Source organism: Cryptomeria japonica, chromosome 11 (genome assembly GCF_030272615.1).
Source record: "Cryptomeria japonica chromosome 11, Sugi_1.0, whole genome shotgun sequence".
NCBI lineage: Eukaryota > Viridiplantae > Streptophyta > Pinopsida > Cupressales > Cupressaceae > Cryptomeria > Cryptomeria japonica.
This window is the reverse complement of record NC_081415.1, coordinates 418,197,428-418,220,422: the sequence shown is the minus strand read 5'-3', so window position 1 is coordinate 418,220,422 and position 22,995 is coordinate 418,197,428. Positions and strand designations below refer to the sequence as shown.

Sequence of the window (22,995 nt, the reverse complement as noted above, 5' to 3'; positions counted from 1 at the left end):
AGAGTTTTGGAGCCAATCATGGCTTTTGAAAGCGATAAATCATATGTAATGTATAAAAGTCCTAAAGGTCCTAATAAAGGCCTAAGGACCAAAATGCTATGTAATTGGGCAAATGATGCCTAGGAGTCTAGATAGGGGTCTAATATGCTTTAAATGATCATATCATGATTAAAACCCATTGATTTGATAGGTTTTAGTTGATTGAAGCATTAGAAATGAAGTTTAAATTTAAAAACTTGATTTCCAACGGTTAGTTTCAGTTTTGGAGGGAAAGTAGATTATGACTTGTTTAAGCACTTTAATCATTCTAATCAGTTGGGGATTGGTTGGAGTTGGTTGGGGAAGGACTTATAAAGTCTCTTATGTCATTTTTGTGTGGTTGGATGATGTTGGTACGGATTTGTACGGATTGTTCCAGAAAATCAATAAAAAACCTCTTTATTTGCTGTCAAAATCTTGTGTTTTCATGTTTTTCTTGCATTGCTAAGTGAAGGGGCTGATATTATTATGTTTTAGGGACTCCATAGACTGTTCTTTACATGACTAACACGTTTTGAAGTTCTGAAAAGATATCATTTTTGTTTTATTGGTGACTGTCCCAGGAAAACCAGTGATTTCTCACTAATTTTGTGAGTTTCCAAGCATGTGTGGATCCATCCTATGAATGTAAATGTCTGATTCTCATAGGGTGGATGCCTAATAACATGTACAATAATTTCCTAACCTTTTATTGACAGGAAGGAGTGAAGAGTGCAGGTGTACACCATGGAAAGTGACTGAAAATGTGTGAAAATGAAGGCTAGGGTGTAGCAGCAGAGAATCTACTTGAACAAGGGGGGTATTTTATGCATTGAAGTGTCTAGACACACCATTGTGAAGGTGTTTTAAATTTGGTTGAGCCTCAAAAGTGACTGGAGGTGGGATTTTGAGAAAGCCCTAGTTGTAAGGTGGATTTAGTGAGGTTTTTGGAGTTTGGGTATCTAGGAGTGCAACCAGAACTTAAAACCTGAAAAATCCTTGGATTGAGACCATAACAAGAGACTGTACGGAAGGGTGAAGTCTGGAAGTGAGTTTGGAGGGTACTTCCTTCACAAAAGTGACCTAATTAGCCCTCACGGTGACTAGGGACATCAGTTTTTTGAATGATTTGTTCCAAAACAATCATAGGCAATATTTTGGGTGTTGATAGAGGTTGATATTGGGTATCTAAATCAGTCATAACATTGGTTGGTGTTTTGGGAAATGTGTGTGAAAAGAGCCAAAAACAGTCTAGCAGGCTACTAGGAGACTAGGCCTAGTGAAGGGCTAGATTTGGGTTTTTGTATTAGTTGATGAGTTGAGGGTTTGAAAACCTTAGAGACATGTTAGTTGAAGTTATTTGATGTGTGTGGAGGTGGAGGAAACACCTGATTAAGGTGAAGACAAGTTTTGAGCCTATTGAGGCACTTTGAGCATTTGAAACACCATAGGAGTGTTGGGGTTTGGGTCCATATTCCACTTAAGTTACAAGTTTGCAACTAAATCCTCCATCCTCTGCATCAAATTAGGAATCAAACTTTGTTTATGGGCTTAACTTCAAAGTCATCAAGGAGAGTATTGCAAAGGTGTTTGGCTTATCTCTTGAGGAATTGAAGTTTACAAAGTTACCAAAACTAAGAAGGATGAAATTGGAATTTTTCTCAAAGAAAAAGACAATTTTGTGAAATTTCAAGATGGATACCGAAGAGAATCCCTACCTACATTGTGGGATGATATAAGCATTCATCGAGCCAATACATAACTTTGGAGGGCAAATACAAATGTGTGTTCTCACAACATTTCACCCTTCTCAAATCATCTTCAACATTATAGATTGGTAAGATTCCTCTTTTACCTACTCATGTCTCAAATTATTGTTGTTGATGTGTGGCTCAATAAAGTGGAAATATACTACTATGCCAATGGCTCATTTTTTGTCATATCAAATAGCCAAAGCGAAAGCCTTGCCCATGCATTGGCCTACTCGAGTGGTGGTGGTTGAAATGCTTAGCCGAATGTGCCATTGTCTTGAACCCTTAAATGGTTAACCCTACCCCTTGATTTATAACCATTGAGATACCTATGGAGAAACCCCTTGTTTAGAAGCTGATCACTAGGGCTGCTAAGAGAAATGTGGTCCTTGCTACTATGGAGAGTAAATTCCAATTAGGTCCCAAGGTGATTGGTAGGGTCACTTCTTGGAATAAAAGGCAAAAGGATTTTGGAGGTTTGTCCTCTTCAAATGGTTTTACCTCATAAGTCTTTTGAGTCATGTAGCTACAAAATTGACGACTCTTATAGAGAAGGTGAATTGATAGGTATTGTTGTTGGTCTTGGAGAGGGTGGGATCCTACTTTAAGTCAGCTATGAAGGTGGAATCTGTGGAGAACAATTATAATCTCCAACATAGCATTTTGAAGTGGTTCGTGCTTGGAAATGAAAGAATGAAAACTATTTTGAATAAATTCTACATGCAAGTCAATAGGGGCTTGCTTGAATACAAAATTAGGGTTAAAGTCAACAATGATAAATGGAATTTGATTAAGGTATTTAGTGATATATGAAAGGAATTGGGTGATTTAGAAGATAGATCAGATAGAATCGAAAGCTATCAAGTTGAAGGCTTCTTTAAATAAGGTTATAGAGTTTGAGCAGGCTAACCATAAAAAATTCTACAACCAACATTATAATGCTCCATGATAACTTGTTAAAAAAATTACCTTAGGAGGAGGGCCCAAGCAAAAGGAAAAGGTTACAATTGAATTGGGTGGAGAGCATGGTGACCAACTTGGACAATGAGACTTTGAAGGATCAATTTGGATTCCCACATAAAGGGTAGAATGCTATTTGACTCCTTGAAGAACTAGCCTTTTGCCAAGCTATAAGCTGATTGACTTTGCTATTTGTGTGTTGTTTTCTTTTTTATCTGTGGTTGGCTTGCAATGTTGCATCGAAACTTCTTTTTGTGGTTTGTTTTTCTCTTCTATTGTAAGTAAGCTCTTCTTGTCTATTTATTGCCTGTTGTAAAAGAGGTTGGCCCTTTCAAAACTCCCTTTTATCTATTGTCAAAAAAATACTTATAATATATATATATATATATATATATATATATATATATATATATATATATATATATATATATATATATATATATATATATATATATATATATATATATATATATATATATATATTTATAAATGTAATTCGTTTGAAACACATGCCTAATTAAATTTCAAGCTGGTAATTATTATTTGATTGATATTGACAATAATGTAATATCCAATAAAAATTTGGACAATTTAATAATTTTTATAGAAGATTTTGATATGAAAATTTGACAACGATTTAATCACTACAATCGAAAAAATTTAAATTGTTTGATTAAGTCAATGGCTAAAAGATACTTATTTTTTTTATTTTGTATTGCAAATTTTAAAGCAAATGGGTTATTAGACCAACCAATGTTTGCAAGTCCTTTAACTAGTTACTATTGGCTATGTTATAATTGCAGGGGCAAGTCTCTATGCAACACTTGTTCTCATTAGATTCTTCCCTTGGACCACGTTAATTTTCATAAATCGAAGTAGTTGGGTACTCCTCTATCCCTTCTTGGGCGCATGTATCCTTGTATCCAAAACGGCCCGGATACATGTTAGATACTATACCCACGTGCGCCCAAAAAACCTTGATTTTTCAACTGTGCCAAATACTATGTGATTTAATTATTTAAAAATTTGACATAAATCTTCCTAAATTTAATTTAAAAAAAACTTCATTCATGCATTTTTTTAAAATATTGGTGTAAACAAAACCTACATCAAATGAGAAAGACAAATGAAATGTTTTTCTATTTCAGCGACCCATTTTTTGGGTTATCCTTTAATGCAACTCTACTATTTTTGCATATTGTAAATTGTTAAATCAACTTATAATTATTTATGTAGCAATTATGTGTCTATTTTGCTTTTGAAGTAATGAAAATCTCCTCTAATAACGTAGAAAATTGTGTTAAATATATGTGGGGGTCTTAAAAAATGGCCGTATCCATATCTGATACCAATTCTGTATCAATGTCCATACAACTTTGCCATAAATGCTTAGTTCTTTAAGAGAATTCAGTTAATCTTCTAGATATTCAAACTTATAAGAAATCAGAAGTCAAATAGATAACCCACATTTTCCATGATTTCCTTTGCATTAACTAGACTTTTTACTAACACACATTTACAAGGTCCATTGTAAACACCAAAAGACTTTGATTGGGTGCCCCCTTGATCCGCCCATCTTCATATTTAAAGGACCAGGTTTTCAAGCCTGCAATTTTCCAGATAGGCTTTATTATCTTTCCTTAAGCAATTGGCTAGAAGTGATAGGACATGATAGCTAGATTTGACCCAAATCAATTCCAACTTGAATTCCCATACCTTTCTCAACATTATATGATTCCATGCATAGACCCTTTAAATACCATACTCCCTCTTGCAGTTGTGGGGATCTACCTTTGTCCTTACTGGGAAACCGTAATAATAATATGAACTTGCATGCAGAATATAAATGATTCTATTTATAAATATTAAATTCTTATCATGATTATTTTGTCTTCTCTTTTCATTGCTTGAACTATTTCCCTCAAAACACTAACCATTTTCTCTATTCAAAAAGTTCCAGACATTTCAGTGATGTTTATTTCTAAAGATATGATAACATCTCTCAATCTCAGTTTGGTTTTTGCTCAGATGTATAAAATACTGATTCTTAACTCCTATATTTTATTTGATGTACGGACTTTATTTTTTGGTGCATTTGAGTATTGAGTTTGAAATTTAATTTGACATATTTTTGTGGAATGTGATGCCCTGTTTCAGAACATGCACAGGCTCTTTTTGGAAATGGAAAAATATAAATATTTAGTTTTCAAATTATCACTAGAATCTTTTTTTAAGTATGCAGGCACATGAGCTTTAGCCACTTAATTTTCTTTCAATCTGGAGTGGTTAAATTTGCTCTTCTATATTGTTAAGCTGCCTTCAAAAGATTGCTTTAGTTTGCTTACTGTTGTGTAATTCAGATTTCTTTTAGTTTGTACTTATATACTCTCATTGTATTGCATTGTACAGCGAGGGTTACTAGCTAGGAACTGGGGAATTGCATTGCAATCATGCAACTTTTCATCCAAAGGTACACATGTAATGTGCATTTGTAGCATTCTGCGAATATGTATTTAAGTTTCAAATTTTATAGATCCTGCATTTTTTCCTTTCATTCCAATTCCATTTTTTGCTTTTGAAAATCTCATTGACGGTTGAGATTTAATTAACTCTTCTTAATGACATTATAAAACACTTGTGCCAATTTCATCATATACATTGTTGCAATCACTTTCTTATTTTAACTATTGTAATTAATATTATTTATTTTAACTCTATAGTTTGGTGAAAATTAATTTCAAATTTGGAAAAAAATGGTGTGTGTGTGTGTGCATGATTAATGACAAATTGTTTCTACTGCATTGTCATAATATATGATTTAAATATGTATGAAGACTTTAGATGGTATTATCATTATTTGATAAAAATTAAGTAACAAGATGGATACACTTGATATAAGAGGTTGGATGAATAAGAAAATTTATTTGGACCATTGGTTTCAATGGGGGATTGCTGCAATCACTACTTTTATATGTCTATTTATTTGCAGTATTTTGAATTTTCACTTGGAAGATATTAACTTGAGTTGGTGTTGATATGACAACATGTGCACTCGCAATTGACTCTCTTAAATGAAGAAAAAACTTTTGATAAAGTTTGAAATAAAATACAATTTACAAAGCAAATATTCTTGGACATTACTAATTTGATATTATGACCTTGGGCATTGTGCTATACAATGAATGTTTTGCTAAACTATGAGGTATCTAGGGCCAAAGTGGAAGTGAGATTTTCGTTGAGCTACTGGAATGCTCACAGCAAAATTTTTATACATTAACATTTGGTTGCAAATTTCTAGATGCCTTCCTACAAGCTTGTAGAGAAGAAAGATTTTTTGATCTCACAAGAAGTTTGGAGTGATTTATATTGGTATTATAACAGGAAGCATGCATTTTTAATGGCATTAGATATTTCAACTATGAGGTTTTGTATGGGTGTAGTTATTTTGTGTACCAGAATGAATCTCTTCTCCAAGCAAACTTGTTTAAAGTGTGGGATCATGTTGGGTGGTAGGCTCTTGTCATTTTTGTCATGTTGCATATATGAGGGATATACAAGTAGGCATCTCCTGAATTTTTTGGGTGACCCCATTCTTGTAGCAATTAAAGTACAATGTTACTTGTTTGTCCTTAGATGTAGAAAAACAAAAATGCCAATATAATAAAATAAAAATAGAATTGTTTTTCTCAATATCAAAATTATGAGCAAGGGAGGTCCAATTGTTCTAGAAGAAGAGGTGGGTGGTTATGGTTCAAGGGTTAAGAAGATTCATTGGAACATGTTCCCAATGTGACCAAATAGGTCATAGAGCCTACAAATTCCCCTCAAATGCAATCTTAAGGATGCACCAAGAACGGAAATGGAATTCATAATGTGGAAGTTGATAAATAATTAGTTGCTTCATTTGTGCAAGAACCAAAGCATGGAGAGGTCCCCATGATCAAGAGGGGTTTGTTCAAAACACCAATGAGAACAATAAGACAATACAAAGAATTCTCTTCCGAACTATTTGTAAGTCTATGAGTAAGAGTTGTTAAGTTATTGTGGATGATGGCAACACTAATAACCTAATTAAAGTGGAAATGGTGGATAAGTTAGATTCGAATAGGGCTTTGCATCTAAATTTATGTAAAAGCTTCATAGAAGGATTGGTAGGTAGCAGTGAAGAAACAATTAATGGTGAGTTTTAGATTGGATCCAATGCAGGAGCATTTTGGGCTTTTGCAATTCTGCACACTCAAAATATGTTTGATTAAATTTTGTTCTAACCTCTTCTGTGTGATTTAGGTTTTAGATGATAAAATTTATATGGTATTCTAACCTGCTATATCTTATTTGATGTTCTCCCATCTACTTTTTTCAAAAATATTTTATTGGTACCAATATTAATCTCTTATACTAGCACCAATATTAATACCAGTCTCCTAGCAACTATGTTTGATTATTAAGTCTAAGATGAGCTCTCTTAGAGGTCTACATGGCTTAATGGTTGGGCCATCTTACTTTCTCTTATGATTTAAAACCTTATGCTAGGTGTTTTATTTATTGTGGCCTTCCAAAAGTTTCTTGGACATTGATAATCTTTCTTGTTGTAGGCTTAGCTATTGAGACCCATGTATTTGGCCGACAATCCTTTTTTTTGTTGGATGATAATCTTAGACAGGGACAAATTACGATTGATTTTTCTATTGGGATCTACCATACCCACTTGGGTTGTAAATATTCATAACGAAAAAATCTCTCAAACCTCAACTATATTATTGAATTTCAAGTGACAATTGGTCCAAGTGTATCACTCAATCTCTGGTTTTAAGTCTTGTAAGTCTACTTTGGTTGTGTGCAAACAATAGGACCATATACATTGGCTAAGTAAAACTGGAGATTAGAAAACATATAGGTGATCTACTTGCTTGCCAATATTGGTCAAGATTTACTAGTTCCACATTTATTGTTGAAGGCCTCCAAAGGATAGCCAAGCCACCAAATGCATTCCACAAAATATCCATTCCACTTTTTCCATTTTTGAGTCATTATTTTCGCTTCCTTATGGTTTATATTTGTATCCCGTAGAAGAAAAACATTGGTGTTGGCAAGACCTTGTATCTTTTGTTAGGGGCATTTAGGCCTCTAACATTCAACAACGTTAGTTTCATTGCCTTTGGGAAGGGGTATTTCCTTCCTTGAATTTAGCATCATATTTATCTTTATTTGTTCTTTTGCCTCCCCTTCTTTGATGAGCAATTCCTTAATTGTTCTCTTTTTTTTTTTTTTTTTTTTTGTCCTATGCTCTTCAGCTTGTTGATTTTATTTTGATTGGCATACAATCTTCTAAAGAATTTATTTCCTAAGAATGCTCCAAATTTTCCATGCTTGAGCTTGGTGGATGTGTGTTGTTTTATTTACTTGCTCCTATGTTCCACAAGGACGTATCCTTGGGCTTGGTACCCTCGTGCTTGTACTGGGGACGTGGGGATGGATTTTTGTCGTTTCTTATCCGTCGAAAGTAGAGTGGACATTTTTTGCAGGGTTGGCAGATGTTTTTGAGCCATTCCATTCAGATCAGCATTCGTTGCAGTCATATCTTCCCATTTAGTATGTAGGTGATCAATTTCTTGTTCTCGTTTGTTGAATAAAACCTTTTATGTTTATTTTCTTGTTCCTGTCCGTTGAATAAAACCTTTATGTTTAATGTTTTTATCTTCTTTATAAAAGTAAGTGATCCAAAACTTTGAGATTAAATTATTTGGTTAGCTACTAAAAGTGGCTCTTATTTTCTATTTTTATAAAATTTAATTTAAAAAAAAATACCAATATTGTTTTTTTTTTATAGATAATGGGTCGAGGCCGATAAAGTGTACATACTACCCCCTTGTGGGATTTGAACTTGTGACCTCTCTTTCAAGAGCACAAGTTCTCCACCACTAGGCCAACTCAGGTTGTACAAATATCAATATTGTTTTTTTTTGTTTTAACCTTCTTTAATATATTATAATGTTGTACATGAAAAATTAAGTTTTTTTATATATTTTATTTATTTAAATTATTAATATATAAAATTTAATATATTTATTAAAGTTTATTTATTTTGGTAATTTTGTGGATTTATTTATTTATATTAGTTGATTTTTTGCTTGAATTTTTTACTTGTTGAATTTCATCCGAATTTTATTGTTGCTGAACACGAATTCGAATTCGAACCTTGCGACTTAGGTTGCAAGTAGCATTAACCATTGGGTGAGAATTGACACAAAAAAATTGAGATGGTTGTATTATCTACAAAATAAATTCTAAGACCAAACGACCATTGCATACTCTTCCTGGACTAAATAAGCTAACATTGCATTTTGACAACATAATTTCAATAGTTGCTCTTCATGCATTTCATAGTCAAGGGAGGTGGTGCTAAATATCATAGTTGCAAGACTTAGACTCGGCTTGGACTCGACAAGCTGATTTTTGACTTGGACTCAGTCTTGACGCCCAGACTCGGCAAAAACTCGGCCAAGACTTGACAAATTGAAAAACCCAAGAAATTCAAAGATTTTGAACGATTTTAAACTTGTTTCATGCACTCTTTAAACCTTAACGACACAATCATCTCATCAAATAGAAGCTACTTTGAACACATTCACAAGTTTATATTGATCACATAAGTATAAATGCAAATTTTAGGCTTGAGCTGAAGGAAATAAAGTAAACTAAATAACACATTAGAAATATGAATAGTGTCAAATGTCTACAAAATTCATGGAAAATGAAATTCATGGCATCAAAAGTTCAAAATAAAAGCTAGAGCCTAGAAGTTTAAGGCTCAGAGGAGCCAATATCAATGACCACTCAATCCCTCAACACTCCTACATGTGCGCCTAAGATAGGTCTTGGATAGTTTTTCAACTATGATATTTGCCTATCTCAAGCTCAACTTCAATGACATCCACATCATCCTCGGGGTCCTCAAATGGGTCTCCTCGTTCTCTAGCTTCCTTTGCCATTGCTAATGCCTCTGCCTCTCGATCCATTCGATCAACCCATTTCAAGTCTTCATCGTCAAAGATAGGATCATCAACCTCAATGTTCCACTTTGCCTGGGGATCAACCTCCTCTATAGTGATAGGAGATGTGTCAGTACCCAAGATCTATCTATGACGGAGGTAAAGGTTGTAATGAACATACACAAGATCATTCAACCTTTGCACCGCCATCCTGTTGTGCTTTTTGGAGTGAATATGCTTGAACATGTTCCAATTGTGCTCACATCCTGAAGTACTACATAGCTGGCTCAAGATACAAACTTCAATCTTCTGTATATTTGACACCTTATTACCAAACATCTCCCACCATGCATCTGAAACAAGAAAAAAAATCATTTCTATTCTATAACTTTGAGTTTACGATAATGGTAATAGAATCATGGATAGAAAAGTTTAAGATTTAAATTTTAAACTATGCCTTGAATAGATTTTTACTTGGCATCATTTGTGTTCGGTTTTGCTTGCATATTTCTCATGAGAAGAAGTCTCCTTGTGCATTCCTAAACATCTCTATCTCACGAACTATGTGTGATCCAATTGATGAATCAGATGTTATTCGCTCTATAACTTCGTAGAGCCTACTCCACACCTTGTCATCGGCCTTCAAATTTGGGCAAAATTGGAACACCAGATTAAGGTAGTAGGCAGCTGCATGTATAGGCCCGTGAAGCAGATTGTGCCATCATCAATCAATGACCCATATGGGATTGTATTTACCCTGATTCCCTAAATAAATAGCTCTAATGGCCTCCTTCACCTGTCCATGCCCTCATAAATGTAGCCCATTGCGGGCTTCTCTCCATCAACAACTCGTAGGAGAACAACAAGAGGCTCTATGAACTGTGATCATTGTGAAAGTTGAACATTAATCTTTAAGTTTTAAGTTCTACATAAACAAGTGTTAATAAAAATAAGGAAATGAAAAATAAATAAATATAATAGAAAATTAGTTGCACAATCTCCTTGGCCGGTTGCCAAAAGCCATGCTCATCAAAAACCGATCAACCATCTCAATCCTTGTAGTGGTCTTTGCATATGATGATGTGGTCCACTCTTCACTTACAAACATGCGTTTCAAACCGGCCTTGTACTGAAGCAAGGATTGCAACGTGATAAAATTTGTTGCAAATCGGGTAATTCCTGGACGAGCCAACTCTTTCTTATTTGTGTGGAATTTCTCATAAGGTTGAGGATCTAGGTATGATTATCAGTGTCCCACGGGCGTTGGGGACGGGGGGACCAAGGGTCTAAATTTGGGGACGACGGGGGGACGGTGGCGGGACGACGACGGGGGGTGGCGGGGTGGTGGTGCTCATATACTTATACATATACATATAGTACTTGAAAAACTAGTTTTGAAAAGATGTATAACAGTATAACAGTATAACAATTAGATTTCAAATTTTCAAATGAAACTATAGGAAATACCAAGATTACTTAGATTAGTAATACATAACTAATTGCTAAAAGTAAATAAAATTTGACAAATGAAATTGTCAAATTGGAGATTTCTCATTTCTATCATATGAATATCGAAAAAGGAAAACGAAAATATGAATATCTGATGCCATTGCAAAGTCTATAATAATAAAGATGATTACATGATTCATCATTACAATGAGTAGCCAAATACAAATACGTGTAGCAATAGCATTACAAAAGAGACTAGTGTCAAATACAAAATGACAAAATTGAAAACTCAAAATGTAGCTAATGGAGGCCTCTAATCATCTGCAAACTCCTCCTCACTGGAACTGCTGGACTCCTGAGGATCAAGGTCCCTCAAGCTCACACCAACTAGCCCTGCATCTGAAGTGGTAGGATCATCCTCATCAATCTGTGAAGGTTCCTCTGGCTCTACATCCCATCGTGCCGTTGGACTCTCCTTGTACACAAGTGTATTGCGGTCCATGAGATGCAAAGCACTGTGTACAGCCACAAGCTTCTCTGCTCTCTTAGAGGTAAGTCTGTTCCTCTTAAGAGAGTGGATGAAGCTATATGTAGACCAGTTCCTCTCAGCAGCTGAAGAACTGGAAACCTGGGATAGCAGACGGATGGCTAGAGTGGTGGTCAAAGATTTCGGGCCATGACAATTCCACCATAAAAATGGGTCCTCCTGTGCCATGCTGTCTATATCCATCTTTGCCGCATCTAAATAACCTCTAAGAGTGGCAAATCTTCCCCACTCAGTGCGCATTGTGCCGGCATCTCTGGAATCAAACATCTTCTCTATGCACCTAAAGAAACCCGCCTTCACCTCATCATCCTGAATCGGTGTCAGTCTATCCGGTCTAGCCTTGTACCACTTAGGATTCAAGGCAAAGGCAGCCATGTGCAAAGGAGTGTTCAACTTGTCCCATCTACGCTGAATGATAGGTTGGATTTGCTCATTGTAGAATGCTAAAGAGGGGTCCTTCACTCGCACAGCAGCCCTCATCTGGTCAAGCATAGAGTCAATGCACTCATACACCTCTCCAAGGTTAGGTGCATCCCCATCCCCATATCTGATCACCTGGAATACTAGAGAAATGATAGAGACAATGTATTTCGAATCAATCCAAAACACATCACTCTTCACTATCTCCTTCACCCTTCTCCCCTGCTCTGTCTTGGCCTCAGCCCACCTATTCCACTCATTAGTCATAACCATGAGTTGCAATGCCTCTTGCGCCTCAATCATTCTCTCCAAGAGAATGAAATAGGATGCATATCTAGTCTCAACTGGTTTCAAGAACCTCTTCGCGAAGGTCCTGAAGAGTGCATGTGAAGTGTGGTGGTTGCAGATAAACATCTGCACATCTCTCGCATCAGTGACCACTCCTCTAATCCAGTTTATCTTCCCCATGTCCTTTAGTGCATTGTTCATGGCATGCACACAACACGGGGTCCACCAAATGTGTCTATAGGCTGCCTCAATGAGTCTCCCTGCTGCTCTACACACATGGGCTGCATCTGTCACTACTTGGACCACATTTTGTGGCCCAACCTCCTCAATAGCCTCCTTGAGGACCTGAAACTGGAAATCAGCATCTTTACGATGCCCTGTACAATCAACTGCTCTAAGTATGGGCCCTCTGCACATGTGACCATGACGTTGATGAGTGGACGATGGCTAATGTCTGTCCACCCATCCATAACTATGCTGCACCCCGATGCCACCCAACATGCCTTCATCTTCTCCATCAAAATATTGATCTTGGAATAGCATTTATCCAAGATCGAGGTGCTCATTTTCGTCTCCCTTGGTGGCACATAAGATGGTCCTCCCTTGGCCACCATAGCCATCATCTCCCTATAATAAGGAGATCGTGTAACATGAAATGGAATGCCATTGGCAAAGAAGAACTTGCCAATGGATTCATCTATCTCATCTCTCAGTTGCACATTAAACATATCAGCGATGGGGTTGCTCTGTGGTGTCTGCAACTTACGTTTCCCAGCCCTGGCGGCAGTAGAAGTGGAAGTGGATGGAGATCCAAACATCATTCCTCCCGTCTGCGAAGCATGAGAAGTATGTGGCACATTTTGGTTGCCCTGAAGTGCTGCCCTAGCAGACAAAGTAGTAGGCATTGAAATATTTGTGTCATCTGGAACCCCCCAAAGCCTGTTAAACTCAATTCTGTACTGTATATTTTTGGCTTCCTCCAAAAATATACAATGTTTCACGCCTTTTCCTCTCCAAAACAGAAAGTGTGCATTCACCCTACTAATGCTACCGAACCATTCTGTGTCACAAATATTGCATTTCCACTTCCTTGTTCCCCCACTTGAATGTGATGTGCCTTGTACTAATATTCGTGAAGCAAACTGTTTTAGAGGAGACTTAGGATCAAAATGACCCCTAGCATATGGTGCCAACAACTCTGAAGGGCAACCTGTACTAGCTGGTGCACTTGCCATAGAACTAGATTGGGCTCCAGGATCAGCCCCATGGTCACCCCCCTCATTTTCAGGTTCATATTCTGAATCATTCTCATGAGAATGGATTTCCATGTCATCTTCACTCATGCCTTGGGAGCTCATTGTGAAATTGACACTGCATTTCACAAAATAAAAATAAAAATAAAATCAGCCTAGTTTAACAATATATTTTAAAATTTTTTTCTTATTCATCTCAAAATGAGATTTGATGTTGAATAGGGAAACAAAATCCAAAAATGACAGAGAACAATGAAAATCAGAAAATAAAACAAAAAAAAAACAAGAAAAAGTTGAAAAACCCTACCTTGTGCTTGAAAAATCTCTCCAAAATGTAGAAGAATCTTCTTCTTCCTCTTCTTCTTGCTTCTTCTAGCTCCTATCACGCTTGCAATCAGCTTTTCTCACCCCTTCAATTAGTCTTCTTCAAGTTTTTCCTCCTCTTCAGCTTGCTGGAAAAAAAATCAGTTTTCCAAAATGAGAGTTAAATCTAAAAGAAACATGCTTTTGTGTTGTTTTGGGGGGTTGGGTGGGGCCCACGTCCAATTAGGGTTACCCCTTAACCCCCCCAAAAGGCACATGTTTTTTAAAAAATGGCTTTTTTGGTTTATTTAGGCGTGGGAACGCGGGAGACGCCCAGGCATCTCCCAAGGAGATGCCCAGACCTCTCCGAGGAGACGTCTCCATGTCCCGGCGGCGATTGGGTGGCGGTGGCGGGACAACGGGGGACGTCGCGTCTGCGTCTGCGTCCCCCCGTCCCCAAGACGTCCCCGACGGGGGGACGTGCCCAAAAAGGGGGGGGACACGTCCTTGTGGAACACTGATGATTATATATGTATTTACAAATATTCCTTCTGTTCTCTACACATGTTTTAATCCATGGAATTTTAACAAGATCCTCCAATATGAGGTCAATACAATGAGCAACACAAGGCGTTCAAAACAAGGTGGGGTGCCTCTCCATAAGAAGTTTACCTATAGGAACATAATTTGCTGCATTATCAATCACTATTTGCCCTACATTCTCCTCACCCACCTCCTCTGAAACTTCCTCCAACACTCCATAGAGATACTCAACATTTTTCATTTTTCTTGAAGCATCAATTGACTTCAAAAACACTGTGCTACCCAAGAAAGAAGAAAAAGTGATTTAGTAAAATAAAAACTGAAAAACTTAATCACTAAATCAATATACTTTACAAAATACAAAGTACAATTACTTGATGAGGAGACAAGAAAATTCAGCAATGTTCTATTTCTTTTGTTGATCCAACCATCAGTTAGGATGGTGCAACCCTTCCTCCATATCTCACACTGCTTGACAATTTTTGCTTTGACATCAGCCACCTTTTGACTCAAAATAGGACCTTTTATCTCCTCATCATTAAGGGCTTTGAACCTCGGACCACAAACAGTAATGGCATCTACCGTAATTTGCCAATAAGGAGACCTAAAACAAATTAAATAAACAAAATAAGTATTTACTATTAACTTTTAAGGTTTATTTGTAACTTTAAAAATTAAAATAATCAATGTGGCATACTCTTAATTTCTTAATTTCTTGAAAGCAAAAAAATAAAGACAGAGAAATCAAAAGAATAATGAATACCTCGTTGCATGAAATGGAATGGTGTTGTAGAACCAAAAATCTCCAATTGCATTTTTTGCAGCATCATGCTTCTCCTTATCCCAACCCATGCTCCCAAGCGATGGTTGGGCACCCTGAGTCGTGCATGGAACAAAAACTAAATCTAATGTGTATTTATTTTTACTAATCCGAGGCCCAATGGTCACACTCACACTACCACTACTTCCAAATGCAGGAAATGGAGGCTAAGGATTTGAAGAAGCCTCTCCACCAATGTTTGCCATTTCTTCCATTTGCTTCCTTTTTAATTCTTTTTTCTCTTCAAATTCCTCTAATTGAGCTTGCACTTCACGTATAGCCTTAGGGGGTGCTCTTTTGCATGGTTTGGCATCATGGTGTTCTATTCGTGCAATGTGATATTTCAATCGGTTAATGCCTCCCCCATTATATTTTGTTTTGCAATGAATACATGTTGCTTCTTTTTTTGATCCAGGGATGGCATGTTTCCAAGCCTTATCCTTTCTAACTGGGGCTGCCTTTGGGGCACCACTTCCACTACTGGTAGGTTTAGACAATTATGCTGCAATATCTTATAAATGAAAAAAATCAGTACAATGTCTCTGATTCTAATTAAGTTAAAACTTAAAAATAAATAAAAGAAAGAGAAAACATAAGTAGGGTTTCATATTTTTTCTATCAACTTAAAATGAAACAAAACCAAAACAAATGTACAATAAAATGGAAATATGAAAGTAAAAAAGCCAAAAAACAAAAAAAAAAAATGTAACTTACCTCTTTAAATTCGCTCCAAAATTTTAAAAATGCACTTTCAAATTTGTAGAGGCCTCTTCCAAATCCTTCTTTAACTCCTTTAAATGCTTGAATGCAAGCTACTAACTTGCAAAAAAATCAACAATCACTATCTTTTCTTCAATCGATCTGTTGGTCCGCTCTTCAATGCTTCAATATTTTTGCTAAAATGCCTCTTTTTCTCTCCTTTTGTTTGCAAACAATAAAAATGACTTTTTAGGGTAAGAAGGCAAACATATTCACCTTTTGTCCAAGTTAAAACAAAGCATTTTTTAATATTTTTTTTTTTTAATGTTTTGCTGGGCACGACAGAGTCTCAGGCTCAAGACTTGGCGATTCTGACAAACTTGGTGAGTCTGAGAAAACTCGTCCAGACTCGACCAAGTCTGAGTCCAAGGTCGTTTGGACTTTGCAGAGTTGACCGGCCTTTAGACTCACAGAGTCTAGGCTAGACTTGCAAAGTCTTATATCTCTGCTAAGTATTCCTATCCTACACATGAAAATAGAGAGGACTTTCCTCATCCCCCTATTTTTTTTAACAATCGTCCCCTAAAAATGGCCCAAAATTCCCCCCATAGTAGAAATACGTCCCACCGTCTTCATTCCTGAAACTTTGTGGAACATAAACTTGCTCCTTTTCTTTATTTGTATCCTTATTACTTTTCTCCTTTTGGCTATCTTTCTCTTTTTTCTTGAGAGGATGTTAATTCATGATATTGTTTGTTATTCCAAACACTTCCAATTCCATGTTCTGATTAGGTAAATTGGGAGAGAGTTTGAGCCCTTACATACCAGCCAACTATGTAGAAAAGAGGGATCTCACAAGCTGTGAGACTATTAAAGAAACCAAAGAGAAAGCAGAGACAAGGCTCTTGACCAGAGCTTTGAACTGGAAAGAAACATAGGTCTCGATCTCAAACAAAAGACTACTCTTACTCGACATGAGGAAGAGGGAGAGTAGAGGACACAAGACCTTTTCCAATGCTGTGTTAAAGACATTGCTTTTTGAAAAATTCCATGGTTTGAGACAAGGCTCTTGATTGGAGCTTTGAACTGGTAGGAAACATAGGTCTCGATCTCAATCAATAGACTACTCTTACTCAACATGAGGAAGAGGGAGAGAAGAGGACACAAGACCTTTTCCAATGCTGTGTTAGAGACATTGCTTTTTGAAAAAGTCCAGGGTTCTCACGTGGTGTATACTCCTTGTGCTATCTTCCTCCCTATAGTTCATTTTATACAAAATTTCCCTCATTTTTTTCATTTTTCACTTCTTTACATTGTTCTTTCAAATGCCCATATTTCAAACAATAAGGGCAGGTCTCCAACAGCCTCTCAACTTCAATTTTTTTGAATCTGATACTTCTTTAGTTTGAATTTCAAGAGGAGAAAAATATTTTGCCAAGTTTAGATAAACACATATGCACACATACAATCCGAGTTCTTTTTCTGCTGTGCTTTCATCTATTGAGATGAAGGTCCCAATGAAATTGTCGATCTTTGCAAGTATTGGAGGGCTCTAGTATTCAAAAGGCAGATTATATACATTATGTTTTAGAGCTTAAAAATTTGGCTCCCAATTGTTTAGATAAACATATATGCACACATACAAACCAATTTCCTTTTCTGTTGTGCTTTCATCTATTGATATGAAAGTCCCAATGAAATTGTTGATCTTTGCAAGTATTGGGGTTCTTCTGTTTTCAAAAGGTAGATTATAAGGCCTTATCCACATTTGAGCTATGGATCCATTATGGTTTAGAAGGTCAAAATTTGGTTCCCAATTCTTTATGTAGAAACCTACTCCATCCATCGGCTAGGGGCCCCTGTTGACTTGGTGGTCAGCACCGCCTTCGGGGTTCGCGACATAGCTTAATTGCCTCTCGTGGATCTGGGTAAGTCTGGTGTTTGTGGTGGGCGTTGATAGCTCAAGCTTTTGGCGCAACGACAAACATACCTACAGCCCTTGTTAAAAAATTCTCCTTTCCTTTCATGGGATTAACATTCAATTTGAAAAAAAATCCTACATATGTTTTGAATTTTAAATTATTTGTCCCCACTTATCCTTGCACTTTTTGTATGCAATCCAGGGTATGCAAAGATTTGCTCATTTAAAAAAAGTAGTTGTCTTCAAATGTGATTTTGATTTGCTTAGTTCCTGCTTATTTTGAATTGTTAGTGGCTTGCATTGGTCTTCCTTAGCTTTTTGACTTCCCAAAGGGGTCTAGTTTGCCATTGTAGCAAAAGTTGGTAGGGCTTGCTCTTTTTCTATCATAGTTGTGTTTTCATGATGTGTTTTCTATCAAAGATGAATTTTTTTTGTGGGTTGCTTTCCTTCTCCTTTGGTCTCCATATGATTGGAGACTTTTGCTTGGTATAACACTAGTCGGTGGGTTTAAATCATATTGTCTCGCAAAGTGACCCTTGTATGCTGTCGTTTCAATTGGCCCTCTCCTATTCTGCTGCAACTTTCTTCTTCTCTCTTCATCATTCTATATTTCTCTTGTCATTGCTGAATAAGTCTGCTCTGCTCCTCCAACTCTCCCTGCACTTCTGCTGAAATTCTTTTTGCACTGATGTTTTATTTAAGCATTTTAGCATACATATATATATTTATGATTTTTTTAATCTTTTTTGACGGATATATCTAGCCCCAGCAAATCTGGCTCTGATTAATTCCAACCTTGATTGCATCGCTATCCAAGCTGCTTCCTTTTCTGTCAAGGATTTCTTCTCTGAGATCTTTACATTACTATAAATCTTAAACTTTATATTATAGTGTTTTAGTTTTATGCTTTTATGTATATATTAATATTAATATTATCATTAAATTATATTTAAATATGCACATTTACTACTTAGTTGTATATGTTATTTCATACAATACATTATTATTATTTTATTAACATTTTAGCATATTAATATTATTTTATAATATAATTATGTTTTTTTTTTGGATAGACATACCCAGCCCGCTACTTTTACTGTGGTATTGGTATGTTTTACCCACATTCCTGTACCCATACCAATTATGATTCAGGACTTTAACCTGATCCACAAGTTGAGCTTTAAGTTGTTGGTGGAGGCATTAAACTTCTATACCAGTCAAACATTTTCCACAATCTCCAGAGGCACAAGCTCTCCTGCTTTCCTTATTTTTTCTTTCTTTCAACATTCTTCTCAGCCTATAATAATTTCCAATCAAGTTAGACTTATGCTTATTTTTCATTTTATCAAAAATCACATCTAGGCTGATGATGAACTTGTTTGTTCTTCTCCCAGTAAATGATAGACCTTTTTTCCTTTCGAGGACTGTAGAAAAATAGATTTGATGCTTTTTGCATCTAACTTCTTACCACTTCATTCTGTTTTGGTGTATATAATCTGTCTATAGCCTCCTTATTCCTTGCTCCTTACAAAAACTTTTGAGCTCATCTGAAATATATTATCTTCTATTTGTTAATTTTGTAACGTCGGTCGTACTATTTCATGCTTCCGATATATATATATATATATATATATATATATATATATAAAATTTGATTACATATACTAATATGTTAACGTTAACTAATGATAAATAAAACCAAAGTTAACTTATCGCGTTTGACCAACGGTTACACCGTTCATGGTATCGGGTGGTAAAGCGATTCTCAAACATGTCGCACTCCTTCCGATCGGGTAAGTAAACGGTGATTAGTTTATATACTGTGGTGAGAGGTACGTAGGGAAGAGATGTGTCTTCCCACGTGGGAAGACATATCTCTTCACTACGTAACCCCTCATCCACTTATATAGTATGCTTACATTGAGGAGGATGAACATACCGAAATGGGAAGACACATCTCTTCCCTACGTAACCCCTCATCCACTTATATAGTATGCTTACATTGAGGAGGATGAACATACCGAAATTGATAAGTGTGGTGCATCTTTAAAACACACTATAGCAGATAAAATACAACTTTCAGATCGTATCTCCATCTCTTCTATTTTGATCATAGAATTTTGAAAGAACTTAACATGGTATCAAAGCGAAGTTAAGGAAGATCATATTAAAATTCTATAACGATCTCATAAACTTTCACCAGGCTCTTACTAAGATCACATTCCCATGATCCTAATGGCAACTGGAGTTAGGTTTGTAGATAGATTAGATGGAGCATCAAATTTTGTATCTTAGAACTTCAGGATCATGCTTGTTTTGAAAGAAAATAAAATTGACTCCCATGTCAAAAGTTAAATTCCTGAACCCTCTAATGATATAGAGAAAATCCAGTGGAGCAAGGACAGTGAGAAGGCCCTTAAGATAATTGTGGATTCAGTAAGAGACCACATTGTACCAGTTATTTCTAAATATGAGATGACCTTTCAGATGTTCAAAGCACTAGCTGACATATATGAAATCAACAACACTAGCAGGGCTCTCACCCTAAAGAATCAACTACACCATATAAAGATGAATAAAGGAGAAACAGTTACATCCTATTTCTTGAGGATCACTGAGTTTAGGGATCAACTATCCACTATTGGACATCTAGTAGACAACAAAGAACTTGCTATGATGGCCCTAAATGGACTTCCTACCTCGTGGGAATCGTTCATTCAAGGAATCAGTGCTCGTTCTAATTTCCCAAGTTTGATAGATTGAAAACCGATTGCATTCAAGAGGAATCTTGACTTGTCACAAGAGGAATAAAACAAAACAATGGTAATGAAGACATTCAAGTTCTAAACTCTAATTCCCACAAGAAAGGAAAGAAGAACTTTAAGAGAAAGAGGGACAACAACTCAAATGGGAAGAGGTCTTCCAAGAAGAAGAGAGACATTTCTGAAGTACAATGTTTCAGATGTGACCAATATGGGCACTATGTAATGAATTGTCCAAACAGGATCAAACAACAAGCTTCAATGGCAGAATTAAGAAAGGGAGTAATTCCGAGAAGCTAGTCTTCTACTCAGCCCTCTCTAATCAAGTCACCTCCAGTTTCAACACATGGGTGATTGACAGCGGAGCATCTTGACACATCACTGGATTTCGTGAGCACCTAGATACACTTGTGGAAAGTTCAAATGAAGAAGTGACAATTGGTGATGACTCAAATTATCCAGTTATGGGAATAGGAACCTGCAATATCAACCTAAAGTCAGGCATATCCCTATAGCTGACTGGAGTTATATTTGTACTTGGTATAAAGAGAAACTTTGTGTCAGTTTCTGCATTTGAAGATAAGGGTTACATATTAACCTTTATGGAAGGAAAGGTACTTGCTTGGCCAAAGAGCTCCACCATCAAGAAAGCCCACACCATTGGAGTAAGACAAGGGAGCCTCTACAGACTTTGCACCACTCCACCTCTAGCCTTGATTCATGAGACTCCAGATTCGAATGAACTTTGGCACAGAAGATTAGGGCACCTTCATTTCCATGCCCTACCTAAGATAGAGAAGATGGTGATCGACTTACCCAAGCTAAGTCAAAAATCTGAAGGAGCCTGCAAAGGGTGTGCCTTGGGAAAGAATACTAAAGGGTCTTTTAATTCTAGCAACAATAAATCCAAAAATATATTAGAATTAGTTCATTCTGATTTATGTGGACCCATGTCTGTACCCTCATTAGGGGAATTTTATATTATGTAATATTTGTAGATGATTGTTCTAGGAAGACTTGGATATATTTTTTGAGGTACAAAGAGTCTGAAGAAATCCTTTCTAAATTTAAGGAATTCAAAGCTCTTGCAGAAAATATGACAGGTAAGAAAATCATAACCTTATGAACAGACAATGGGGGGGAATACTCTTTTGATATGTTTAAAGATTATTGTATAAATGTTGGGATTAAGAGGGAGTTAACTGTACCTTATAACCCACAACAAAATGGGGTAGCTGAAAGAAAGAATATGGCTATAGTAGAAGCTGCTAGGGCTATGTTGTTTGACCAAAATATAGAAACCTCATTTTGGGCTGAAGCATCTAGGATAGTTGTGTACATTCAAAATAGATGTCCTCATTCTCTTCTTGACAATAAAACCCCTGAAGAAGCCTTTACTGGCAACAAACCTGACATAAGTCATTTCCGGATCTTTGGGTGTCCAGTCTATATTCATGTCCCCAAAGAAAAGAGGTCAAAGTTAGAACCTTCTGGAAAGAAAGGAGTATTTGTTGGGTACAGTGAAACCTCTAAAGCCTACAAAATATACAGTGAAACCTCTAAAGCCTACAAAATATACATACCTGGTCAAAGACAAATTGAACTAAGCAGAGATGTCATCTTTGAGGAAGACATAGCATTCAGGAGGTCCAAAAGCTCTAATGAATTAGAACACCAAGATCCTCCTACAAGCTTGGATGAGGATTCCACCCCTGAGATTCAGAGGCAGACCCCTGAAGATGCTGAGCATGAAGTTCAAGGCTTACCTTTAGAAGAAAATTATTTCGAAACTAGGAAGAGACCACTTTGGGCTAAAAAGATGCTTAAAGAAGCTGAAAATTATGCTGCTCCAAAGGGGACCTTCAGAGAAAGTAAGAGACCTAACCTTTTTTCTAGTTATACTGCCTTGATGAGTGAGATCATTGATGCAGAACCTTCTTGTGTTGGAGATGTGCTCAAGCATCAAGTTTGGAAAGATGCTATGTCAGAAGAGTATCAGTCAATTCTGAAAAATGATGTCTAGGATATTGTGCCTAGGCCTAAAGGCAAATCTGTGGTATCTTCTAAATGGCTCTTCAAAATCAAACATGCAGCAGATGGCAGCATTGAGAAGCACAAAGAAAGGTTTGTTGCCAGAGGCTTCTTACAGAAAGAAGGTATTGACTATGAAGAGATATTTGCTCCTGTTGCTAGATACACTTCTGTTCGAGCAGTTTTGGCTATTGCAACATCTAAAGGATGGAAAGTCCATCAAATGGATGTCAAGACT

At 36.4% G+C, this 22,995-nt stretch overlaps 1 protein-coding gene across 1 annotated transcript in view; it reads left to right on the top strand.

Moving 5' to 3' along the window:
• Window positions 1-22,995, top strand: part of LOC131073617 (uncharacterized) — a 57,658-nt gene that overhangs the window by 2,920 nt on the left and 31,743 nt on the right. Inside the window, exon 2 of the mRNA XM_058010094.2 lies at window positions 5,139-5,199. Coding sequence (XP_057866077.2) covers window positions 5,139-5,199 — 61 coding nt within the window. The remainder of the gene's footprint in view (window positions 1-5,138; window positions 5,200-22,995) is intronic.